We start from the raw sequence: 21,911 nt of genomic DNA on the forward strand, positions 1-21,911 counted from the left end.
CTTGAAGATATTTGCAACAGCTTGGGGAATAATCTGATTTTAGCTGCCTCCCCACTCAGATTTGGTATGGGGTATATTGCAGAAGTTGATGCAAGTTCAGAAAGCGGAAGGATTTGTCAGTTCCCTTTATCACCCAGAGGCTCCTTGTTTCAGCACAGAACTAAAAGGTGCATTTGCCTGCTTGGCCACTTAATCCTCACACCCTTGATAATAGAGCATGTCAGGTATAGATGGGGACCTAGACCTGCATACCTGTCAGTTTGCTTGAAACTATGAAGCTTAAGGCTCTAACCTTGATTCCATTCCTGGATCTTCCTTCTTTTAAGGCATCAGTCTTTTCTGTTAAAGAAGTTCATTTGGTAAGAGCTCCTCAAGATGGAGACATCAGCCTCAGTTCGGAATGCCCTAAGTTTGAATGACTGGGTAGTCTCCATAGATCTCCCAGACGCTTACCTACACATCATCATCTTCCCATTCCACCATGAAATTCCTGTGGTTTTAGCTGGGTAAGGTCTTTTAATTACAGGCTCTTCCCTTTTGTCAAAATCTCTCCAAGAGCCTTGTATCCTAGGGTGATAGGAATAATAGTAGGTCATTTACTGATCATTAGCGGTTCCTTTCATCCTGTATTTCAATGACTGGCTGAACAACAATATTCTCAGACATTTCTTACGTAGAGAACTGTTACACTGTTCAAAGACATTAACCCTTTGGTCTTAATCCCCAACAGTATGAAGTCAGAGCTGATTACTTCTCACAATTTCACTTACAGGGTGTGATGAATTTCTTAACAAATCAAGGAAGATTCATGTTCTTCCATCAGGATCACATATATACTATTACTGTCACTCAGTGTTTGAGAAGAATGCAGTCTGCTGATCGCCCCTCCCCTTCTCTCTCTCTCTCTCTCTCTTCTCTCTCGCTTGCTCGCTCACTTACTGACTCACATGATGTAGTGGATCTGGTTCCCCTAGAAAAACTTCATATGAGACATGTCCAGTTTCTGCTGCTTGCAAACTGGAGACCTTACAAGGACTCCTCTTTAAGCTTGGATTCAGGTTGGATCATAATTTCTGGCTGGAGTTCTGATACATGCCCAAGAACCGTATCCTTATATGTATACTGATGCCTCTTATTTAGACCTATGGGTAGGTTGCTCTGACATCATAACATGAGTTAATCCTTCAGTATGTGGTCTCAATACTAATTTTCTGTTCATATTACTAACCTATAAGTGCTGGCCATTTTCCAAGCATTACCTGGGGATGCATCAACCTTATAAGATACAGTTGTATTATGGTTGCTAAAACCATGTCATTTGTGTATGGCAGGCATCAAGGAGTCACTTATGTCCCTTCTGTTTGCTTGGAAAGCAGGAATCACCTCCAATGGTCAGCTTCAAAGGGGGTAACTCTCTGAGCCCACCACATACCAGTCCAGGCGGGGACAAGGAGTTCTCACAAAATATCTGTACCAGTTTGTAGCAAAGTCTTTTCAGATATGGGGGAAGCCATTGTGTTATGTATATTGAATTTATATTGTGTTCTTGATCTTTATTTATGATTGAAGTTTTTGTGTGTACCTATTTTTTTTATCATGTTTGTAAGGTATGAATAAGTTGAATTTAAGGTTGAGCTTTATTTACAAACTTAAAATGTTCTGGTAACAAACATGTGACCCACATCCTGATCATTTTATTGTGTCTTAAGGTTTTATATAATGGTTGTGGTAAACAACATTATTCATTACGATTTTAACTAAATTCGGTGGATTCATTTACTGTTGTGTTCAGATGTAATTTGAGAAGAATCATTTATTTAAATTATTCATTGGAATTACATAGTGCTCTTTGATCTTTTGGTCTAAAACACTATTTTGGGATTATTATGAATTCATTTATAAACATTCTGTTTTGTGTCATTGTGATACATCAAGACTGATGGCACATCAATACATCCAAGACTTGGTACATCAGCACATTCAAAACTATTGGAATTCATTTGAAATATTCTATGCTTTTGGACTTGTGATAGAACATTTAGGATTATTTCGGATTTAATTCAAAATACTGTAAGTTCCTCTTAAAGTTTTGCTGCCTAACTGAGAGAATTAAATTATTTATTGATTATACAACACATGATGGTTTTGCTTTTTTTTTGTTATATAGTTTAAGACCACAGAGTTGGAACAGTTTGTAGACTAATTTACAGTGAGCTTGAACACCAAGCTACCACTTAATTTTTTTCTATTTCTAGACCAGAGTGTTTGGGAAATGGACACCTTCAGTCTGGAGTGGGATTGATTAATTGCCTATTTCTTTTAACCTTTCTGAATAATCCATCACATTCTTCAGACATAGTACGTACTTCTACATCATGGCTTATCCTGAAAGCTTATTTGTAGCCCCAGTAGTCATGGTTCAGCAATCTCATTGACCTGTTGCTGGATGCTCACAAGTTACCACTGATGAGAAATCAGCTGTTGCAATATCAAGAGTTCCTTCTGCACAGCAATCCACAGTTCCTTTATTTGTTAGCCAATATCAGATTTTGAGCAGGGTAGAAGGCATTTGAACTCAAAGGTTTATAATGCTATGTGGAAAGTATTCTGTAATTGGTGCAGCAAGCAGCACATTGATCTGATCAGCCCCATTTTGAGTGCAGTTGTTCATTTACTCCCTTTTTTCTGGAGACCTTTCATGTATTATTCAATCATTATCTAAACTAAATATAAAACTTTAACTTAGTTTTCCTTGAAGAACCTAACCATAAAGATTTTCTACCATCACTCTGTAGCATCATTTTCGAGAAGGGGTGGAATTCGTGCCTTATTAGTGGATGAGGGTTGCCTTTGAATTAATTGTAACTATGACTCTATAGCCCTTTTTGCCAGCCTGCTTTTTGGCCAAGAATCAGCTACCTTCAGTAGCACCTGTATCAGTTGAAATCCCTGGTATCAGCCTGTGTTAGGGATGAGCAAAATATAATCCTTTGCCTGGTTCTGCTTTGATTAATCAAAAGGAGAAAGAAAATGTAAGAAATGTGTCATTCTTGCTGTAAGAGATACCTCAGATATTTAAGCAAGCACCATTGCTAGGTGGATTCTATTAAAAGAATTTATCAGTCTCACAGTGAGTGAGCTCTTTCCTTCATGAGACTTGAAGTCCATGAGGTTAGACGAATGCTTATTTTTGGGCTTTCTAAATCATTCTTTTCTAGATGTCATGAAACCTGCTTTCTGGCAGTGTCACTGCACATTCTCTTTCTACCATTGTACAGAGTCTCACCAGAGAAAAGGCATTTATGATTCAGGCTCAGCTGTGTCAGCCAAACAAGTTGTCAAGAAGTCATCTGGATATTTGAGCACCCTACTAGTAACAGATAATTATTCACTTGCAAGTGATAGTGGATCCATCAGCCTTCCTGCAGCTGAAAAAACCAGCAATGTAATAATAAGTAATTGTTACGGGGTACAAAAGTTGCAAACAATAACATCCAACACAAAGTATATTCCCAGCCAATTTTTAATGTTCACCCAAGCTAGGGCTCAAGACGACTGCCCTTTACAGAGAACAATTCTTTAGTTTTACACCAGGGCAATAGTTTATCAAAACAACAGTGATGACAACTGCAGACTCCAACTACAATGGGTCAGAATCTTTATCAGTATCAGATGTGAACTAGGTAGAATTTTTTTCTAACATTGCCATATCTGACCGCTTAAAATCCATTAAACTAAAACTGTCATGTACACCACTGTCTCTTGTCTTAATGATAATCAATATTTATACAATAAATTGGAGGGAAATGTTAAGCATTAATATGATGGAAACAGAAATATATTATTGCTTTTTAGATTGAGGCCCCGGTGTCCAAGTCATCCATAGTGATCGCTTTTACCAGTCACTGCCATCTCACCTTTGTCAGTGTGAGTTCCAGACTCAGGCCCAACCAATATGGCTAAGGGAGAAGACTGCCAGTAGTGTCCCATGTGGCAGTGGTTCTTACTGTGGTTTTCTGGGGTTCTTCCTCCACCTATTATACTGGCTGCTATCGTAGCCTATCTTGCTCTGAAAAATGGCATTAAACCCAAACAATAACAACAACAAGCTATTTAAATTTAGTGTTGGGGCAGTCAAGCTAATTTCAGTTGTGTAATACTTACATAATTGTATATCCTGTTACTCTCCTCCTTTCCTGTGCTGCCTGTTCTTTCAGTCTTGGTCCAGTTAGGTGAATGATGATATTATAAATGATAGAGTTGTTGTGGGGTTTAACGCCATTTTTCAGCACACGATAGGCCATATATGGCGGCCAGTATTAATGGTGGAGGAAGAAACCGGGAAAACCCCGGAAAGAACCACCGACCCACGAGAAGCTACTGGCATGCTTTCTCACATATCTACATTGGCTGAATCTGAGACTCGAACCGGCGCAGACAGAGGTGAGATGGCAGTGATCCGTAACGGCGAACGCTTTAGACCACTCAGCCACTCGGGGCCCCTATAAATGATAGAAGTGACTAAGGTATCGTACTGGGTTGAATTTGTTCAAGACTTCCAACTGAATTCACAGGCTTAGTTCCACCTGGTTCTCCACCAACCAGTTATACTGGCCACAATATATAGCTTATGGTATCAAGCCCACAACAGAAACAACTGAATTCACCTTTGAATGGGGACTAGAAACAGAAAGAGTAATGACACTGTAATAGTAACAGGTGAGTGTTACTTAATTAGAAATAGTCCCCCACCGAACTACATGTTCCTAAGAACATTTCTTCTACATCTTTTGCAAGTATTTTTTTTTTTTGTTTTTTTCAAACTTTCATTGAATGTAAATGGGGTTATGATTACAGATGCTGATAGTTTAAAACTGATTTGTAAGAGTGCTTATTTGGCATCAGTCACCATTAGAAATTTTTGCAGTGGCTTTAATTTTCAACCAATATTTTTTTATTATTATTCTCTTTAGTTACTGTTTATCCTCTTGGCAAAGTGATAGGGAAGAGTTTTTCTTCACCTTAATCAGTAGTATAGAAACTTTAGGCTGCCAGCCAATTGTATGTTAGACTCATTCAGTTGCTGGCTGAAACTGATATTTCTTGTAATAAATATATTTACTTTTAGAGAATATAGTAGCCTGATAACTCATTAGATAATTCATATGACTGCAGAAGACGGTAAGGAAAAATGTTACACTTCAGGGCAGTGATTAAAATCAAAGTAACTACACTTGCAGTATGTTGACATTTTCTTTTTTTTGTGTGGCAGGCTCTCGTTCTCCGTCCCCTACTTTAGTGCAATATCGGTCTCGATCTCGAACACCTTCACCTACCCCTAGCAGTGAGCTAGCTGCAGACCATCACTCACAGCATAAAGATAGTCCAACACCAGATAGAGACAGTCTGCATATTGATATGGTTGCCAATCATACTGACACTCCAGTCAACAAAGGTAAGATGAATGGGTCATAACGGTACTTTTTAAATCTGTTTCTACATTTGCACCATACTTGAATCTTTCAAGTCTCTGCTTCTGTGTAAAACCATAAGCATTGCTTTGAAGAAGTGTGTGTACCATTCATGTGACAGAACTGAACAAAAACTAGTAGATGTACAAATTTGGATCAGTAGATTGGCTTCTAGACTTGTAGATATTTATATACGTAAATGTTGTGTTTTAAGGGGATTTGGAAAAAAAAAGTGAATTTTGTTTTACATGATATGTATTCTCTTCAGACTATAATAAAACAGGAAGTTTTGAACTGGTGACCACTGATGACATTCATTGTGATAATTACATACATGCCAGGTCTCCCAGATTGTCCGGTAGTCTTTTGATTTTATCCGCAATCTTTTAATTTACCGATCTGCAGAAAAAAACTCCATCAAATCACATATCTGCCAAACATAGATACTTTCAGCTAAAACAACGTCCACAAGCATAGATATTTTCAGCTAAAACAACATTCAATAGACAGTTTGCGACTATGGTAATCCATCAGTCAAGTTGTTATTGATGTAACAACAAATAAATCATTACTCCTGACACGTGCTGATGCATGCATATGTAATTTGTTTTATGTGTCACTATTTCAGTATTGAGTAATGTGTCATATATAACTTTGCAGGCAACCTAACAAGTATAAAACAGTCATTGAACTCTTCAGTAGTATAATAATTTTGGTACTGTGTTGAATTGTATGCTAACAGATTATAAAGGAAAATATACTGTTGGAAAAAAAATTCTTGCAAGTTTCAACAGTGCTTAGATAGATGAATTTAAATGTGTGAAGTGTAGTGATAATAACATATCAGAAAATTAATAAAGTTGAGCAGCTGTTATTCACTATAGTTTATTTATTTAGTTGTGGTACGATGTGCATTTTCAGTCTTAAATTTTTGACAAAAATATGTCATCTCACTAATCTTCCTGATTTTGGACCCAGTCTCCTGGATTGTGATCACTGATCTCCTTGATCGATCCCAGAAAACTTGGCATGTATGAATTAAGGCACACTTGACAGGCTTTCAGTAGTTTTCTGGTCCAGATTTCCCCTTGAATCACTTTGTATTTTGTGAAGAAAAGATAATGTACTCTTTGTATCAGCATTAGCATAGCTGCCAAATGTCCAGTATTTTTGACCTGAATGCATATGTACGTTTTTTTGTGTTAAAGATCTGTTTTGTAATAATAATAAAAAATGAAATTAAAATTTCCTTGCAATTTTCTGTTTGGAACACACACCCAGTACCATTCTGAAAGTAAATGTAACACGTGTATATAGGGATACAGAGTTCTAAATTATGATTGGTTCATTCAAAATTGAAGCTACCATGCCAGTCTTGACCCACCATATTGGATTGTGCAAAGTAGTTGCTGCTATCACTATCTCATCATCATATTCTGGACATGTCGAAAAGGAAAGCAGAAGATTCAGAATTTTCTCCAGCAAAGAAAAGAAAACAACTGGAAGGACGGTTATTACATAATGTTTGGATATGTGGAACTGTCTAGTAACTTAAAAGGAGGCAAATTGTGTAATTGTTATTTCACTATTGGACATGAAGGTGCCCATGACAAAACAGCATAATAAAGCTAATGAACATTAGCTTGCCAACTTGGCCTGAACTTGCAACATTGATAAATGCCAGACAGCACCTTGATGTAATTCATTCGAAGTTTGCATTACTAAATTTCTTTTAGAAATTAACCTTCCTCTTACTAGATTTTGCTGGTGATTTATTTTGCAAACAGTAAAATCACAATAGATTATTTGTGCTAGAACAAAATTAGTTCACTAAAAAAGGTGCACAGAATTAAAATCTTCAATGAAAGATGGTATATAAGAATCGACAATGATTGAAAAAAAACAAGGTAATGAAAAGGCTCCTATAAAAAGTCTGTGTCTGAATGTGTGTTGCATTCTTAACCCTCTGAATGGGCACCCAAATGGAACAGATTTAGAAGATGCAAGAATGCAACACTTGCATCCTATGATATTAAGTAATTAAGTTACTGTCCTACTTTAATGAGGGTTGTAGATGTTGTAAATAGTTTACATATGCATTAAAGCTTTAAAACTCAGTATTTGTTCCTGAAAATCAGTATTTTATTCATAAGCAGTCATTATTTTTGTATTCAGGGGTTGGCAGCTATGCATTAGAATGTGACAATGACAAAACAACCACACAGCCTGCAAAGATATTCAGACTTCAGTTTTCCAAAGGCATGGTTTTTAAGCCTGCTGACTGCCCTCAAATACTCTCGAAGCTAAGTTCACTCTGAGGAGGAAGTTCCCAAGTTGGACTTGAGATGTATATATCTTAGCCAGTGACTTTTTGGCATTGGGAGAAAACATATTTCATTATTTTGACATGAACAAAGATGTAAGAGCTGCCCCATAATATTCCTTTGAAGACATTTTGCACAAAGCAATAGCAATGAAACAATACAAAAAAGTCAATCAACTCAGGTGGGTTGGTTGCTCTTTTTTTATCTCTCCTTCACCACAGGTCAGCCAGTTTTTATTCAGAAACTTGAAGCCATCATGGACCAACATTGATCCCTTCAGTACTTATAGCACATCATAAAAATTCCACAATTGGCCTTAGGGTCTCTAGATAATAAAAGATAATCTATTAACTGTTTGTGGTATATATAGTTTAACCTTCTTAAGCTTGTAACTAAAAATACATCACTGTACCAATATAATATTTCTGGCCCCAAGTAGACTTGTTCTCACTGGTTACTGTAATGTGGGAATAGAATGTGTAAAAATACTCTTTTAAAAAAAATTACTGTTTTTCAAAAGCAGTAGATTTTGCAATAAAATAATATTTAAAGTAGATGGCCTTTAAAATGGTGTTTTTGACCTACTGCCAGTAGGATCGTAGGTGTGAATATACTGTCCTGAAAATTATGAGAACAGGGATGAGTAAGTAGCTTAGTTGTTTTGGGTAGAAGTGGATTGGGAAGTATTTTCCTGTGCCTTGTAGGTTTACCCATATGATGTGAAACCGAGTGTTATACAGGTGTCTTTTTGATGATGCACCTGTATCAAAGCATGTGCTTCAATTTTTATTGAATAAGTCATGCTCAACATCAGTTGCTTCTTAAAAACTGGGCATTGCATATGATTACGAAGAAATCAATTCCCATGCACTAGAATTCTTTACCAAGTCCCTCATTATCAAAAATTAATTTAGAATAATGTTTCATCAGTAGATTTTTATTTGATCTGCTTATGACTGAAATATGTATATAATTATTTTCTTGTCAGGTTCTCTGGAGGAATTGAAAAGTGTGATGGCTGGGGGTTTTGTGCCAGGATGGCTACCAGATGTGGCAGTTGTTTTGTGGTGCAGGATGCTTGGTTCTCTAGGAGATGTCAACAAGATAGAGAATCCAGATATCCATGCCTCTGTTTTTGAACACCTCTGTGATATTCATGATACTTTAATTAGGGTATGAATGTAACACTGTCTCAGTGAATATTTTTTTAAAGTGCTGCATTGGCTATATTGAATCATGACTAGTAAATCTTGTGATCTTTCTTTTTCAAATGCACACAGAGATTTTACAAATTGTAGCATTGAACAGTGATTTCCAGGGTACAGCACTGACCTGTGCAAATTTTCTTACGGGTGATTGTCAGCCAGAATGCATACCTTGCCACTGTCAACTGATAGTGGAACACAGTTTTTTTTAATGTATTGACTTCCAGCCTGTTTGACCAGAGTTATTTTTTTTTTATATCAGCTCGAAGCTTATTGATAATGTACCAACATTTGACCCTATATTTTAAGGATTTTATTATCTGCCTTCTCTTGTGACTATCCATCTCTTGTGCATCTAATGTCTGATGGGTATCTTGAAAAACTGTTATCAGTACTCCTGACTTGCATGGTCATATCAACATACATTGGCTTTTTACTGAAAGACTTGTGATTTGTTTTTATCGTAAATGAAAATGGCGCCGATCAGACTTAAAATGTGACTGCTACAATGGCCTTCTTTACAGTCTCATTACCACTACTTGTCCTAGATTGCTGGTCATATTGACGATGTTTAGTTGATACCAAATAAATGGTGCTAATCTTATATTGAATACGTCCACAGTGGTATTCATCTTGAAAATCTTGTTTTCATTGCTTCTCCAAAATGGAAAGTCCTATCAGTATGGAGTTTCAACCAGTAGACTTGTTGGTCCTAAATGAAAATGGTGCCCAGTTACAGCCAGTATATCTACCACAGCAGCTGGTATTAAAATCTTGTTATTGCTGAAGAATATCAAAGATGGTTATCAGCACTCTACCATTGAAAGGAAGAAATGGTGTTGTTTTGGACTCTTGGAAATTGTTCCTTTGAGGGGCTGTGGTTACTAAAAGATTATTCTGGCCTAGATACCTTGAATTCAGAAGAAGAGAAAAAAAAACAATCTGCCATAATTAAAAAATAGATTGGAAATTATGCAGACTTGTGCAGAGATGCTCTGAGGGTTCGCATTGATTAATGCAAAATTTTTGTGAATTTGCGCACTTTGAAAGCAATGGTACACGAGAACTTCAGGAAATTAATTTCAGGTCATGCATATGAAAATGTACTCTGCACAGTATACATCTTTATTCGTCCAATCACCCTTAAAGTGCTTGTAGAAATGGTAGAAATAATATAATGCTTGTTTCAACATGTATTTTTCATAATTGTTTACACATCTGGTTTCTTCAGCTTGGCATGAATGGTTGTTAAACTGAATTTGTTTGGCACACTGCGCCCTGTAACAAGCAGCATTGTGTTGAAGTATGAACCTTGCATCAAGGACGTTTTACAAATGCACATTTATAATACAGGCTACCTAGAAGACCAAAAATGAACGATTCCCCAGCGTTGTTCTTTTTCAGATGATTTAATTCAGCAATTACTGGCTAACCACAGTAATGACAGCAATTTATTTTTAAAGTTATGAAGTGTTTCAGATTGTAGGTGCTAGGAATGTGTTAATACCTGTGAGTAATTTTGAACCAAAACATGGCATTAAATAGAAGACTATGTACATTATAGCACTAATTTATGGTAGGATTCCAGTAGAACTAAAATATGAGACAGGACATAGCTTGGAGAATAGAATACAATGATTTGACAATGTACACATGCAGCTGGAAATTAGTAATAGCCATAAATTTTGGTTAACAGTGCCATTATTGTGTATATGCTGATGTTTATATTTCAGGATTTAAACTTTTCACTCTTTTTGGTGGGGGGGGGGACTCCGCAAAGAGAAAGTATAAGAGGTTTCAGAATACTGTGTAAATGTAAGCAAGCTCTTGACAAAAATTATAAAAGACCTTGAAAAATTCTTAAATTTGGTTTTGTGATTTTTGTATAAACCATGGTTGGCCATGTTTAAACATTCTTGAAATAAAGGGATTTATCTAAACTACTTGACAAAAAATATTTAATATTGTTCTTTATTAGTTATTCAAACCCACTAACCAAAAAGGATTTTCTTGTTTATACTAGAAATATAGCAGAAGGACTGCATGAAGTACTTCTCCTATTTGACCAAATAATTCACATGATTTTGATAAGAAAGCATATGCAGATGGCACAAAGGGTGCCCATTTCTTATTAAATGTAGCTTATTTCAGAAAGGAAATAGTAAAATTCTTGATAAAATTATTAAGATACCTGGAGCAGTTTAAAATTGACATAGTTTGCCATGCTCTTCCTAATTTATATAACTGAGGTCTGTCTGCCTGCATGTGCATGCTGTTAATGAAAATAATGTGCGAATTTAATAGAAGTAATATAATACATGTTGCTATTTCATTGCTTTGCTTTTCTGGAATGCTGTATCCTCAATCTGAGCTAATATTTCCACCTCCAGTGAGTTATTGGAGGACTAGAATTGAAAAGAATGTGATCCCAGTTCGACTCAAAATAAAAAATAACCTGTATCATTTTTGCTTGAACTGATAGTGCTGGTTCACGTCAGGATGCTACAACAAACTTAACCATCATTGTTTTTGTTAAATACGTATTTGGTCAATCGTTGACGTTTTATTCTTTGCATAATTTAGTTCTTTCTTGCACTATTTTTGTAATTGTGAAGGATTTTTGCACCTTGTTTTGTGTGGTGGTACTTCATCAGTTGTTCCTTTTCTTAGTACAGGATTCAGGGTAAGTATCATCTACCCATTCCTGGTTATGGTTGTGTTATTTAGTTATACTGTTGATAGACCTATTAAATGTTCTGTTGTTTCACATATGTCCACCTGTTAGCACTTAGTCTAATTTGCCTTGAAAGAAAATGGTCTTGAAATCTTGTTATCACTAACTGTCTTGAATGGAAATTTTGACATTGGGGGTTTCAACCAAATACTTCTGACCACTAGATTTTCCCAAATGAAGATGGTGCCACTCAGACATCCAGTATGACTGCCATAGTGTCATCTTGACAGTCTTATTGCTGCTTCTGAATGGATGGTCTTATAAGCAGGGCTTTCATTAAAAGACTTGTTAGATGTCTAGTTTGGCCTAAATGAGGTCTTCTTGGTTCTGAATAAAAATGGTGCCAATCTGACATCCAATATGAGCACAACAACAGCTAATTTGAAAATATTGTTACTGCTCTTCTCCCAATAGAGCATCAGTCACTTTGAAGCACTTTATCATATTTTATTCTTTTTTCGGCAATGTAATATTGCTCATTGTGTGTGAATGTGGGCATGAGAAGGCCTCATGGGACACTCATCCCACCATCTTACCATGTACAGGCTGTCTGATTTGTTGCCATTTGTCATATGATGTCTGGGACTGTGGGACAAATTGCCTCACTTATCAGGGCAGGAAGGAGGTCTCATCCTCCTGATATCATGGACATATATGCCTTGGTTGAAGGTATAGGGGATGTGACAGGTGATGGATCTAAACTGGTATCTCTGGCCTTGCCAAACAAGAGAGAGTCTGACACTTTCCTCCAAGGCCTTCAAGAAGGGATAAGCAATCTCATTCACTTTAGAGGACAACTATTGGGGCTAGTCCTGTCACACTCCCATTAGTAGTTACAGGACCAAGACCCCCCCCCCCCCACCCATGCAGTGTCTCCCTCTCTAGTGAGGAAAACCGAAAAGGACATTTATGACTTGCAACTGGAACAGGCTCAAGACAATGATGGCCATCCCATCCTAGTGGGCTCTAATATTAAAGTTCCTAGAGGAACCAACTGCTCTGGGTCCATCCCTTCAGGTCACATGTTGGAAGATGAATAAACTGGGTCAATTCATAAGGCAGTAAACAAAGTTTAACACCTACTTCCCCCTGACCTGTGTCAAAAGCCTTCGGGGCCTGAGGACACCATGATTCTGTCCAGTCTGAGGCACAGATCTGCTGCTCCCACATTCAACAATAGATTGGGAGCATGCACAGTTTTTCCAAGGGCCAAGAGTCTGCCAGGCAGCAGAAAAGGTCGTCGGTCCCACTTGCTATGCTCTGGCTGCTGGTCACCAACTCCAGTTATTGGGTGCCTTTCGGGGCTTGTCCCATCAGACTTCCCCCATTGGGCTTGCATGAATTCCAGTTGGGATTATTGGCTACAACCTGGCATCATGTCCCAGTGAAAGCCTTGGAGCTTAAGGCCTGCACCCTTATGATGATAGCCTAGAGTGCTGATCTCTTTTTGGTTGCCTCCCTCAGTCTCTCTAAAGACAAATCATTGAGCACTTGCTTAAAGCTGTGGCTAAGGTGTCCAGATATGTCCTGTTTATGTTGGTGGTCCTCTCTGTAGAGCTTCTACAACTCAGTGGAGATTCATCCTTGGAAACGTACAAGGTCTTGCTGGATCAGAGTGAGAACCTGTTGAAGGCTGCACATGTTAAGACAGAAGAGCATGTAATTGATGGGTTCCCCTCTGTAGCATACCAGGATTTGAGATGCCAACAACATTGGTCCCTGGCCATGGCTCCAGGCCCATTGAAGAAGTGTGAACCATCCCAAGCAATCAAAAGCAGGCCCTGTTCAAAATCTGTCCAGTCTTATCTTTTTCAAGATGCAGAGACCAGCAGAGATGGTTGTCAGGCTTTCTGCCTGCTTAAAGGGGGGATGTGATTGACCCTAATGAATTGAACCTTCTTGCCCAGTTCTTTCCTCTTCTCAACATTCCATTCAGTTCCTGACTGTGCCAGTCAGTCACTGCCTCTTTTTAGAGGTTTGTTTGGGCATCAGAGATGAAATTTTGGTCTGTTCTTTAAGGGAAGGTTACTGGCTTCTTTTTCACAAACATCCTCCTCTAATCATCTACCCCCATTCTGTTTTACCAGTCTAAACTGATGTAGCCAAGGGAAAGGTACACACCCTTCTGTAGAAGGGCACAGTTGAGAGGACTTCTAAGCTGTTGGGAATGCCTTAGTGGATTTGTTTGCCATGAGATTCAACAACAAGCCCTTCATGTCTTTACAGTGCTAGATCACAAAGCCTGGGTGGGCACTTCCAGTCCAGAGTTCTCTATCTCTATATCTCTATTCAACTGGTAGCCTCCCACCCATACCCATGTGGATCCGGTAGTCAACGTTCATTGGTTTACTTGATCTGATGTCAGACCATCAGAGGAGATAACCACAAAGTTGGGACCTGCTGTTGCAGTGCAGGGCATCTTTTTTTACACAACATCCCGCAGATTCTCCACCTTCAAGCTTGTCTTATCTTGAATGATTGATTCACCAAGTCCTGTTTTGGAGTAAGGTAGTTGATGGTATCGCTTTGACAGGGAGGCAATCATCTACAGTACCAATTGACAGGGCTTATTTGTGAATTCACCACAAATTTCTATGGATTTATTCATTCCCAGGGAGAAATTGGGAGAGCAGGAGTTTGTCAATCCACAAAGACGACAACGACATAATCATTTAAACAGCTTATTGTCTGGATTGCAGTTACTAACCAGTCACCAAGCATGTTTAGTAACATTCCTTTAATCAAACATCATTTTGCATTTGTCTTTGTGGGGAAAAAAAGAAGCAGAAAAATATGGCAACTGGAGAAATATTCATGATTTAATACACACTGAAGAATGAGTATTTTTTAAAAATGAGTAACCTAAAGTGAAGGAAATTGACAAAGATGTGAAGAATAAATTTTAACATTGTATATAATTGAAGACGGGTTTAGACGAACCAGTATCTGTTAAACTAATCGACATTTTTGTCAAGTGTGACTCACCAGGACAGGTGTTACGCAGTTTGTATGCAAAGCAAATAAATTACAGCAGTCATGGCGCAGTTGCTCTTGAAGATCAAGTCAGATCAACGAAACGTGTCACTTTTGAAACAAAAACACTCCCTATAGTACTGACAAGTTGTTTAAACAGTTCATTGATGAAACCAAACCATTTGGAGAAGTTACTATCATTACCTCTGAACTTAGCAACAGCTGTCACATTCCCACATACTGTTCCAATGTGTGATAGGATAGCAAAGGCTGAGGTACATTAATAGTTTTATACAATGAATTTTTCACTGATATGCAACAATTCTGTTGCCCTGAACCTACAAGGAGGCCTATGATGCCCCTTGACACCCAGCATACATATTTCCTTTTTTTTCTTCTTTGTAAATGTTGTTCACAGCCCTGAATTGAAGAATCTGATGTAATTGGTGTGGAACAGGTTAATCCTAGCTGTCCACCTTGTAACACAGTATCACTCTTGCTTCTGTTTCATTTTAAGGAAAGAGAGTATTATGTTTCTACCATTTATATGGCAGTCCTTTTCCTACACAAGCTCTCTAGTATTTCCACCATTTGTTGTACACTCAACTATATGAGCTCATCAAGTATTTTGAGTTATAGATGTTGGTGTCTTGCTTGCTAATGCCTAGACGGAACCTTTCGTGTGTTCTTTAGTTGTTTTCAAAACCTCTTTATGAGTCTTAATTGAAGTTTCCTTTGAGAACTTACCGACCATCTTCTTGCTGGTGGTCCTTAGCTTCACAGAGGAGAAGGAATTAGATTCATACTTTGTCAGTGGAAAATGGTTGTCTACAGTTCAGTGGAAACTATGATTTGGTTTTTTTTCTTTGCCAACCTAGGTTTCTGGCAAAGATTTATATACCTTCAGTATTTCTGTGCCTTTCAAGACTTCTAGTGTCAGTCGTACTTGTGTTAGGGATAATCAGAATGGGCTCAATGAAAATGGCTAACCTTCAATATAGCCACCACACCATCATGGCTATCGTGAAAATATTCTTATCTCTACTCCCAAATAGATCACTATATCGATCTTGAAAAACCTTGTTATTCCTACTCCTTTGAAATGGATAGTCGTATCAAGATTATGTTTTCACTAAAAGACCTTTTTTTGATGTCTGCTTGGTCCTATACTATATATGGCCATCTTGAAAATCTTGTTTTAGCTATACCCCTTAACGGGACAGTCATTTTGACATGATTAAAAAAAAGTTGTTAAGGTGCCTTCTTGTTCCTAAATGACTAATCCTCAATATGGCCACCTTTGTGGCTATCTTGGAAATATTGGAAATACTGTTATCTCTACTCCCAAATGGATGGTTATATCAACATGGGCTTTTCACTAGATTTCTTATGATATCTAGTTGGGCCTCAACGAAAATTGTGCCAATCTTGCGTCCAATATGTCTGCCATGACTGCTGTTGGGGGCAAGTGTTATTGTCACTACTCCCTCTGAATGGTTCATTACTTTGACATTGCAAAGGGTTTTCACCAAAAGATTTCTAATCATGTCTACTTTGGCCTAAAAGAAAATGGGGCCAATCAGATATCCAATGTGTCCAGCACATCAGTTAATTTGAGAATCCTGTTAACACTAAAATATATCAGAGATGGTCATATTTTGAACTCACTGAAATTCATTAGAGTATTAGTCCCTTTGAGGGACTCTTGTTTTAATTATGTAAAACTAATCTGGTACGGTTGCGGAGATTCCCTCCTCTCACCTGATTCTGATGCTCTGTAGCCTTGGTCCAAGTAGAAAGAGGAAGGGTATTCCATATGCTGGCAATGACAAACAAATTGGAGTAGGATAATGTCCTTTTCAATTCTTTGCCTAAGTTGCTATTTGGAGGATGGAATATTAGCTTGGACTGGTGACTTAGCATCCATGAAAGGAAAGCAACACAGTAATAACAGGTAATAATTACATAATTAAAAAAACAAGTTCCCACCTAAAAAAAAAGACTACATTTTGATGTCTTGAGCTCAGGGGAATTGACCTTTAGGCACATATTTGCCAAGTGTGTGGTCTTTGGTCAACATGGTACTTTTATCTTGGTGAAGAAATAGAATTGTTTTAATACTTTTTTTTTTATAGGTATGCAATTAATACTAGTGTAGGTCTATAATATGAAATCACGATATTGATTTATTCATAAATCATACAGGGGTACAAATTATTTAACATAATGTTGGAACCGATCCAGTGGCCTATTGGTTAGATCATCCACCTAAGATGTGGAAGGTCATGCATTCGATCGCAGCCGAGTCATACCAAATACTTAAAAAAATTGTACTAACAGCTGCCTTGCTTGGCACTCAGCATTAAGAGGTTTGTGTTATGATTGGTCGGCCTGGTGTCAGGTTAATGTGACTGGGTGGGACATCCTGCTACATGTCTGCGGCATGATGCTCCATTGCTAGACATCACTATAAACTGCCACACTGCAGGCATCGTAGCGATATGACTGAAAAATTGTTAAAGCTATGATAAAAATTCAAATCACACACACATGCAATATAATGTTGGATGACTTCTTTGGCAAAAAACACATTCACTGAAATATAAATGCCTTATCTGATTCTTCCAGTTCCAAACAATTGCTTTTGATTATTACTAGGAGACACAACTCGGAAGAAATAGTGTTAATACAAAAGTGATAGTCTAGTTTGAATTATTTTTATTGGTATAAATTTTCATGATTTTATATTAACAAAAATTTCAGACTCGTGTACACTTCATGTTTATATAATTGTTTTAACTGTATGATATTGTCAGTGGTTTATTGATTTTATTTTATTACAAGGTTTGGGTCACTTTACGATCAAATGGATAGTCTCATGAACTATCCATGGGAGATTACTCCTTGGTTTTGTTTGTTTAGCTGGGATATGAATGTCTTCTGTCTGTTTAGTCCTGCCTTGAAAAATGTCAAAAGAATGTCAGTAAAATATCGATTGTTGGTTTTGAAAGAAGGTAGAAAAGTTGTTTCAAACATTCTAAAATGTTTCCAATTTGATCTTACATGTATTTTATGTTTTAGGTTATGTGGATGTCCAGCATTTATATTTATTTCATGGAAAACAATTTATCATTGTTGAAATTTCCAAGATGGTTTGAATTCTTGACACAGTAAGGATGCTTTGTAGTAAATTTAATATGGTTGGATCATTTTCTCTCTTTAGGCATTGTCTTTGCATGCATGCTTGAACACATGCATCTCTAAAATTTGTGATATCATTTCAGATGCTTTTATCATTTCAGATACGGGAAAATCTTGGAGTTACTCAGGACAATCAGAGTTCACCCTCTCCTCCAGAGTTTATCCCTCCCCATAGTCTTTTTGCTGCTTGGTTGTTTGAGGTACACAGTAAAATAAAAATACAACTGTCCTCTCTAATCTATGCCTATATCACAAGTTTAATAAACTGATAATTGGATTAAAAGATTTAAGTTTAGAGTTTTACCTAACAGAAGGTAAGCATATTATGTTATAATAGTGTATTTCTGTCTGCCTCCACTTTTATCTGATGCCAGTTTCTTTTGTTGCACTAAATCTTGAGTTCTCCACCATCTACAGTTACCAAACATTTTGGATGGATTGCATTTGGAATGAGACAGAACCCAGTCTTTTGGGATGTCAAAAGGTCCAAGTCCAAGGTCACTGAAAAAAAGAAATTTTCTTTCAATACGTTTCAGTTCTTAACTGTGTACCCTATCCAAAGTTTGTTGATAATATGCAAGTTGGGTAAAAGAAGCCTGTTGATTTTAAGGTCAAATGGTCAGAATCAGTATAACTTAAGAAGAAAATAGTTTTTGTGTATACCTACATACCTTGATCAGAGTTTATGTAGGGTGTGCATTTGAGGTATGGAAGAGACCAAGTTTTGATTTGGGGTCAAAAGTTAAATGTAATGGTCATTATGGTAAATTGGTTTGGCAGAACTTTTATTATGGAGTAAATTCCTGAATGAAACATTGTAAATGGATTGCACTTAAATTTATAAAAAGCTTTTAAATTCGGGGGTATAATGGTCTGAGGTCAGTCATGGTTAGTTGACTAAGAAAATAAGAAGTTTTATGCACAGTAATAGCACTTTGTGCTCGAAAAATCAGTTTGAATTAGACCAGAGTACACTATCTTTGGCATTTAATAATTTGGGACAAATGGATCTTGACAGAGTAAGCAATACCAGCATCTGAAAGACAAGTGAATGAATTATAAAATACTTAAAAAGTGAAAAATGTTTTTCCTGTTTTTAAAAAAACAATTTATATTTGACCTCTGGGAAGTGAAGATGACCAAGCAGAGAGATCTAGCAGTTTTTGATAGGTGTACTTCTGAAGTAAGGCCAAGCTGTATACTCTGTTACCCAAATTAGATCCATCAATCATACACCAAAATAAAGAGAATTAAAAGTTATTTGAACAGTACCGAATTTATACAATGTCTCTTTTAAATAGGATAACCAGTGAGGAAAACCTTGAGAATGCTTTTTCTTTTAGAATCAAACTTTACGCAAAATTCAAAACTGTAGAGTGCCACCATATGTAAATAGTAGCAACCATATCTTGCTGAACTGATTACCTGCAGCTGAAAAGAAACTGCTCAAGTGATATTGCTTTTATATTTAGCTCTGAAGATGGTAGCAGTCATACAGGTCCCCAAGAAAATGATACATGTCACATACAAGATTCTCCTTTGAATACGTTCAGTGATGAAATTAACATTAGGAATATAAACCTGAGAATGCAATCAGTTTCGATCTCAAAGATGCCTACTTGTATGTCTCTATTCACCCAGTGTCATGAAAGTTTTGATTTGCTTAATGCAACAAAGTTTACTAATTTTGAATCATTCCTGGTCCAAATATTATCCCATGGGTCTTGGTGGATTTCATCTTCACCCTGTTCCAGTCAGCATCCACAGTGGCAGTGGTGGTGTATCTGGATGATCTCTGCCAAAAAACATATAGTAGGTGCTATTCTCCTCAAGGGCAGAAATGATATTCTATCCTTTTTGAAATCATCTCAGTTCTGTAGTGAATATGGACAAATCTGACATCCAAGTGTTGTTTATCCTGCATATGGAGTTTATAACCAGCCTCAATCTAGTATGTCACTATTATGTCCATGTATGGATTGTCAAACTTGCAGAGTCCATTTCCAAAAAGAAATGGATTTCAGTGAAAGAGTTCTCGCAACTCTTTGGTGGGTTGCTCAGTGCGGCAGCAGCTCTGATCACAATGGCCCATCTTTATATGTGCACTGTATAACTGACTTTGCTTGCTCAGTGGCATCCCTTTTCCAATCCACTCAATCTTATGGCCAATATCACCAACAAGATGAGTTCATGTTTTGCTTAGGCAGAAATTCCTCTGGAGAAACCCCATATGGAAATGACAGTATGTACAGTCACCAGTACTTATATTTGGGGAGCTCAATTGCTGCTGGGCTTTTATATAGTCATCATCAAATGGGAGCCAGGGCAACAACCTCTTTACATTAACATTCCAGAAATGAGAGCTTTGGTAAACACCTTCCATCTCTAGAGCGCCCAACTCTGCAGGAATTCAGTCTAAATTATATTGGAGAATGCTGTAGTGGTGACTTGCCTCCTCAGAGATTGGGGCACCAAATTGCCTGACCTGTGTATGCTGGTTTGGTAGTTACCAAATAAGATTAACATGCAAATAAAACCTATTTCATATTCAGGCCAATGTTTTGTCCAGACAGGGTCAAGTTATCCATATGGAATGGTCCAATGATCTGTGAGTTTTTCATTTGATTTGGGCATGTCTAATGATCAACCTGTCTGTGACAAAGTGGAGCTTCAAGTTGCTCACCCTTGTCTCACCCCCACCCCCCAGTCTTTGTACCAAAATTAATACAGAAAATATAGGTTCAAAATTGCGAGATGATTCTATTAATCCCTTTTAGATAAGTCCTGGGTTAGTGATCTACTCAAGCAAGTGATAGACCTATTCAGGAAGATTACAATCAAACCAGATCTCAAACAACTAAGGTTGCAGGTTTTTCATTCTTGCCTGAACCGCCTTCTCCTTTACATTTGGCTTTTGTGTTGCATTAAGCAAGAGAACTTGTTATTGTTCACATAGGTATATATATGAATATTGTCTGATTTAAAACAACAATAATAATCAGCAAGACACATCAATTGGTAATATTGATTAATTGTTAATATTTGATAAGTAAAAATGGATAGAATTCAAGATACAGTACCACCATCTCCTGTAGCCAACAGTCATTTTACCATTTTACTGCCATAGAGTTGCATATTTACTATAGTCAGCTATTTCCCCAGCATTTGTTAATTTCTTTCTTTAAACTGACATCAGATGCACATAGCAACAGTTTAAAGGCTGTACTTACATCTGATTTAATATATATATATTTTTATTTAATTGTTTGTTTGTCAGTTTTAAATTTGTATTTTTCTTACATGCTATTTTAATGTAAATTTATTTACTAGAGATGATACTTTTTCAGAAAATTGTTTGACCATGACTATTTTTTTTAATAAACAACAGGTGTTGATCTAAATTCTGACATGGATTCAGAATTATTAAACAAAGGTCTATTTTATTTTAAAATGATCGGTTGTTGTCAGGGTCATGATGGGACTACGTGGGTTAAGAAGTAAACACTATTTTTTAAATATTTTTATTCTGGGAATAAAATCATTGGTCTAATCAAGGCCATATTCTGTGTATGTGATATAAACATGATCATGTGACCCCCCTCTAATTTCGCAACTTGGGGGGGAATTTCGAAACTGCGTCTTAAGATACAGTATAATCTTTGTTTAGAGAGAAATTTCTCAATTTGGGGGCTTTTCATGCTGATGTCAGTTTAATTTGTTGTAGCCAGATTTGAGCTGTAATAATTCTTCAGATCAGTTGGATTTCAAAAGGATTAATTCTTTATTCACTGGAAATATTTTGAGGAGTGCTTACACAGAATTTTCGGAAAAACATTGCTTACAAATTTAGTTTGGATTTCCAACACCAGAGTGCCATTATTTGTATTTCTACAAGGAACTGTAGATAAGCACAGTACTGACTACAGCATACGACATCGTCATCCGTCTTGGATTTTCCATCAGGATCTGAACTTGAAATTATTAGAACATTTATTACTAGGAC

At 37.0% G+C, this 21,911-nt stretch overlaps 1 protein-coding gene across 7 annotated transcripts in view; it reads left to right on the forward strand.

Annotated features, from left to right (window-relative positions):
- Window positions 1–21,911, forward strand: part of LOC149808553 (ral GTPase-activating protein subunit alpha-1-like) — a 274,534-nt gene that overhangs the window by 70,112 nt on the left and 182,511 nt on the right. For all 7 annotated transcript variants that reach the window (XM_089978950.1, XM_089978978.1, XM_089978968.1 and 4 more), the window contains 3 exons: window positions 5,273–5,455; window positions 8,784–8,968; window positions 18,010–18,108. In XM_089978950.1, the coding sequence (XP_089835076.1) occupies window positions 5,273–5,455; window positions 8,784–8,968; window positions 18,010–18,108 (467 nt within the window). The remainder of the gene's footprint in view (window positions 1–5,272; window positions 5,456–8,783; window positions 8,969–18,009; window positions 18,109–21,911) is intronic.

This window comes from Sinohyriopsis cumingii, chromosome 1 (genome assembly GCF_028554795.1).
Source record: "Sinohyriopsis cumingii isolate HCF-2022 chromosome 1, ASM2855479v2, whole genome shotgun sequence".
Taxonomy (NCBI): Eukaryota; Metazoa; Mollusca; class Bivalvia; order Unionida; family Unionidae; genus Sinohyriopsis; species Sinohyriopsis cumingii.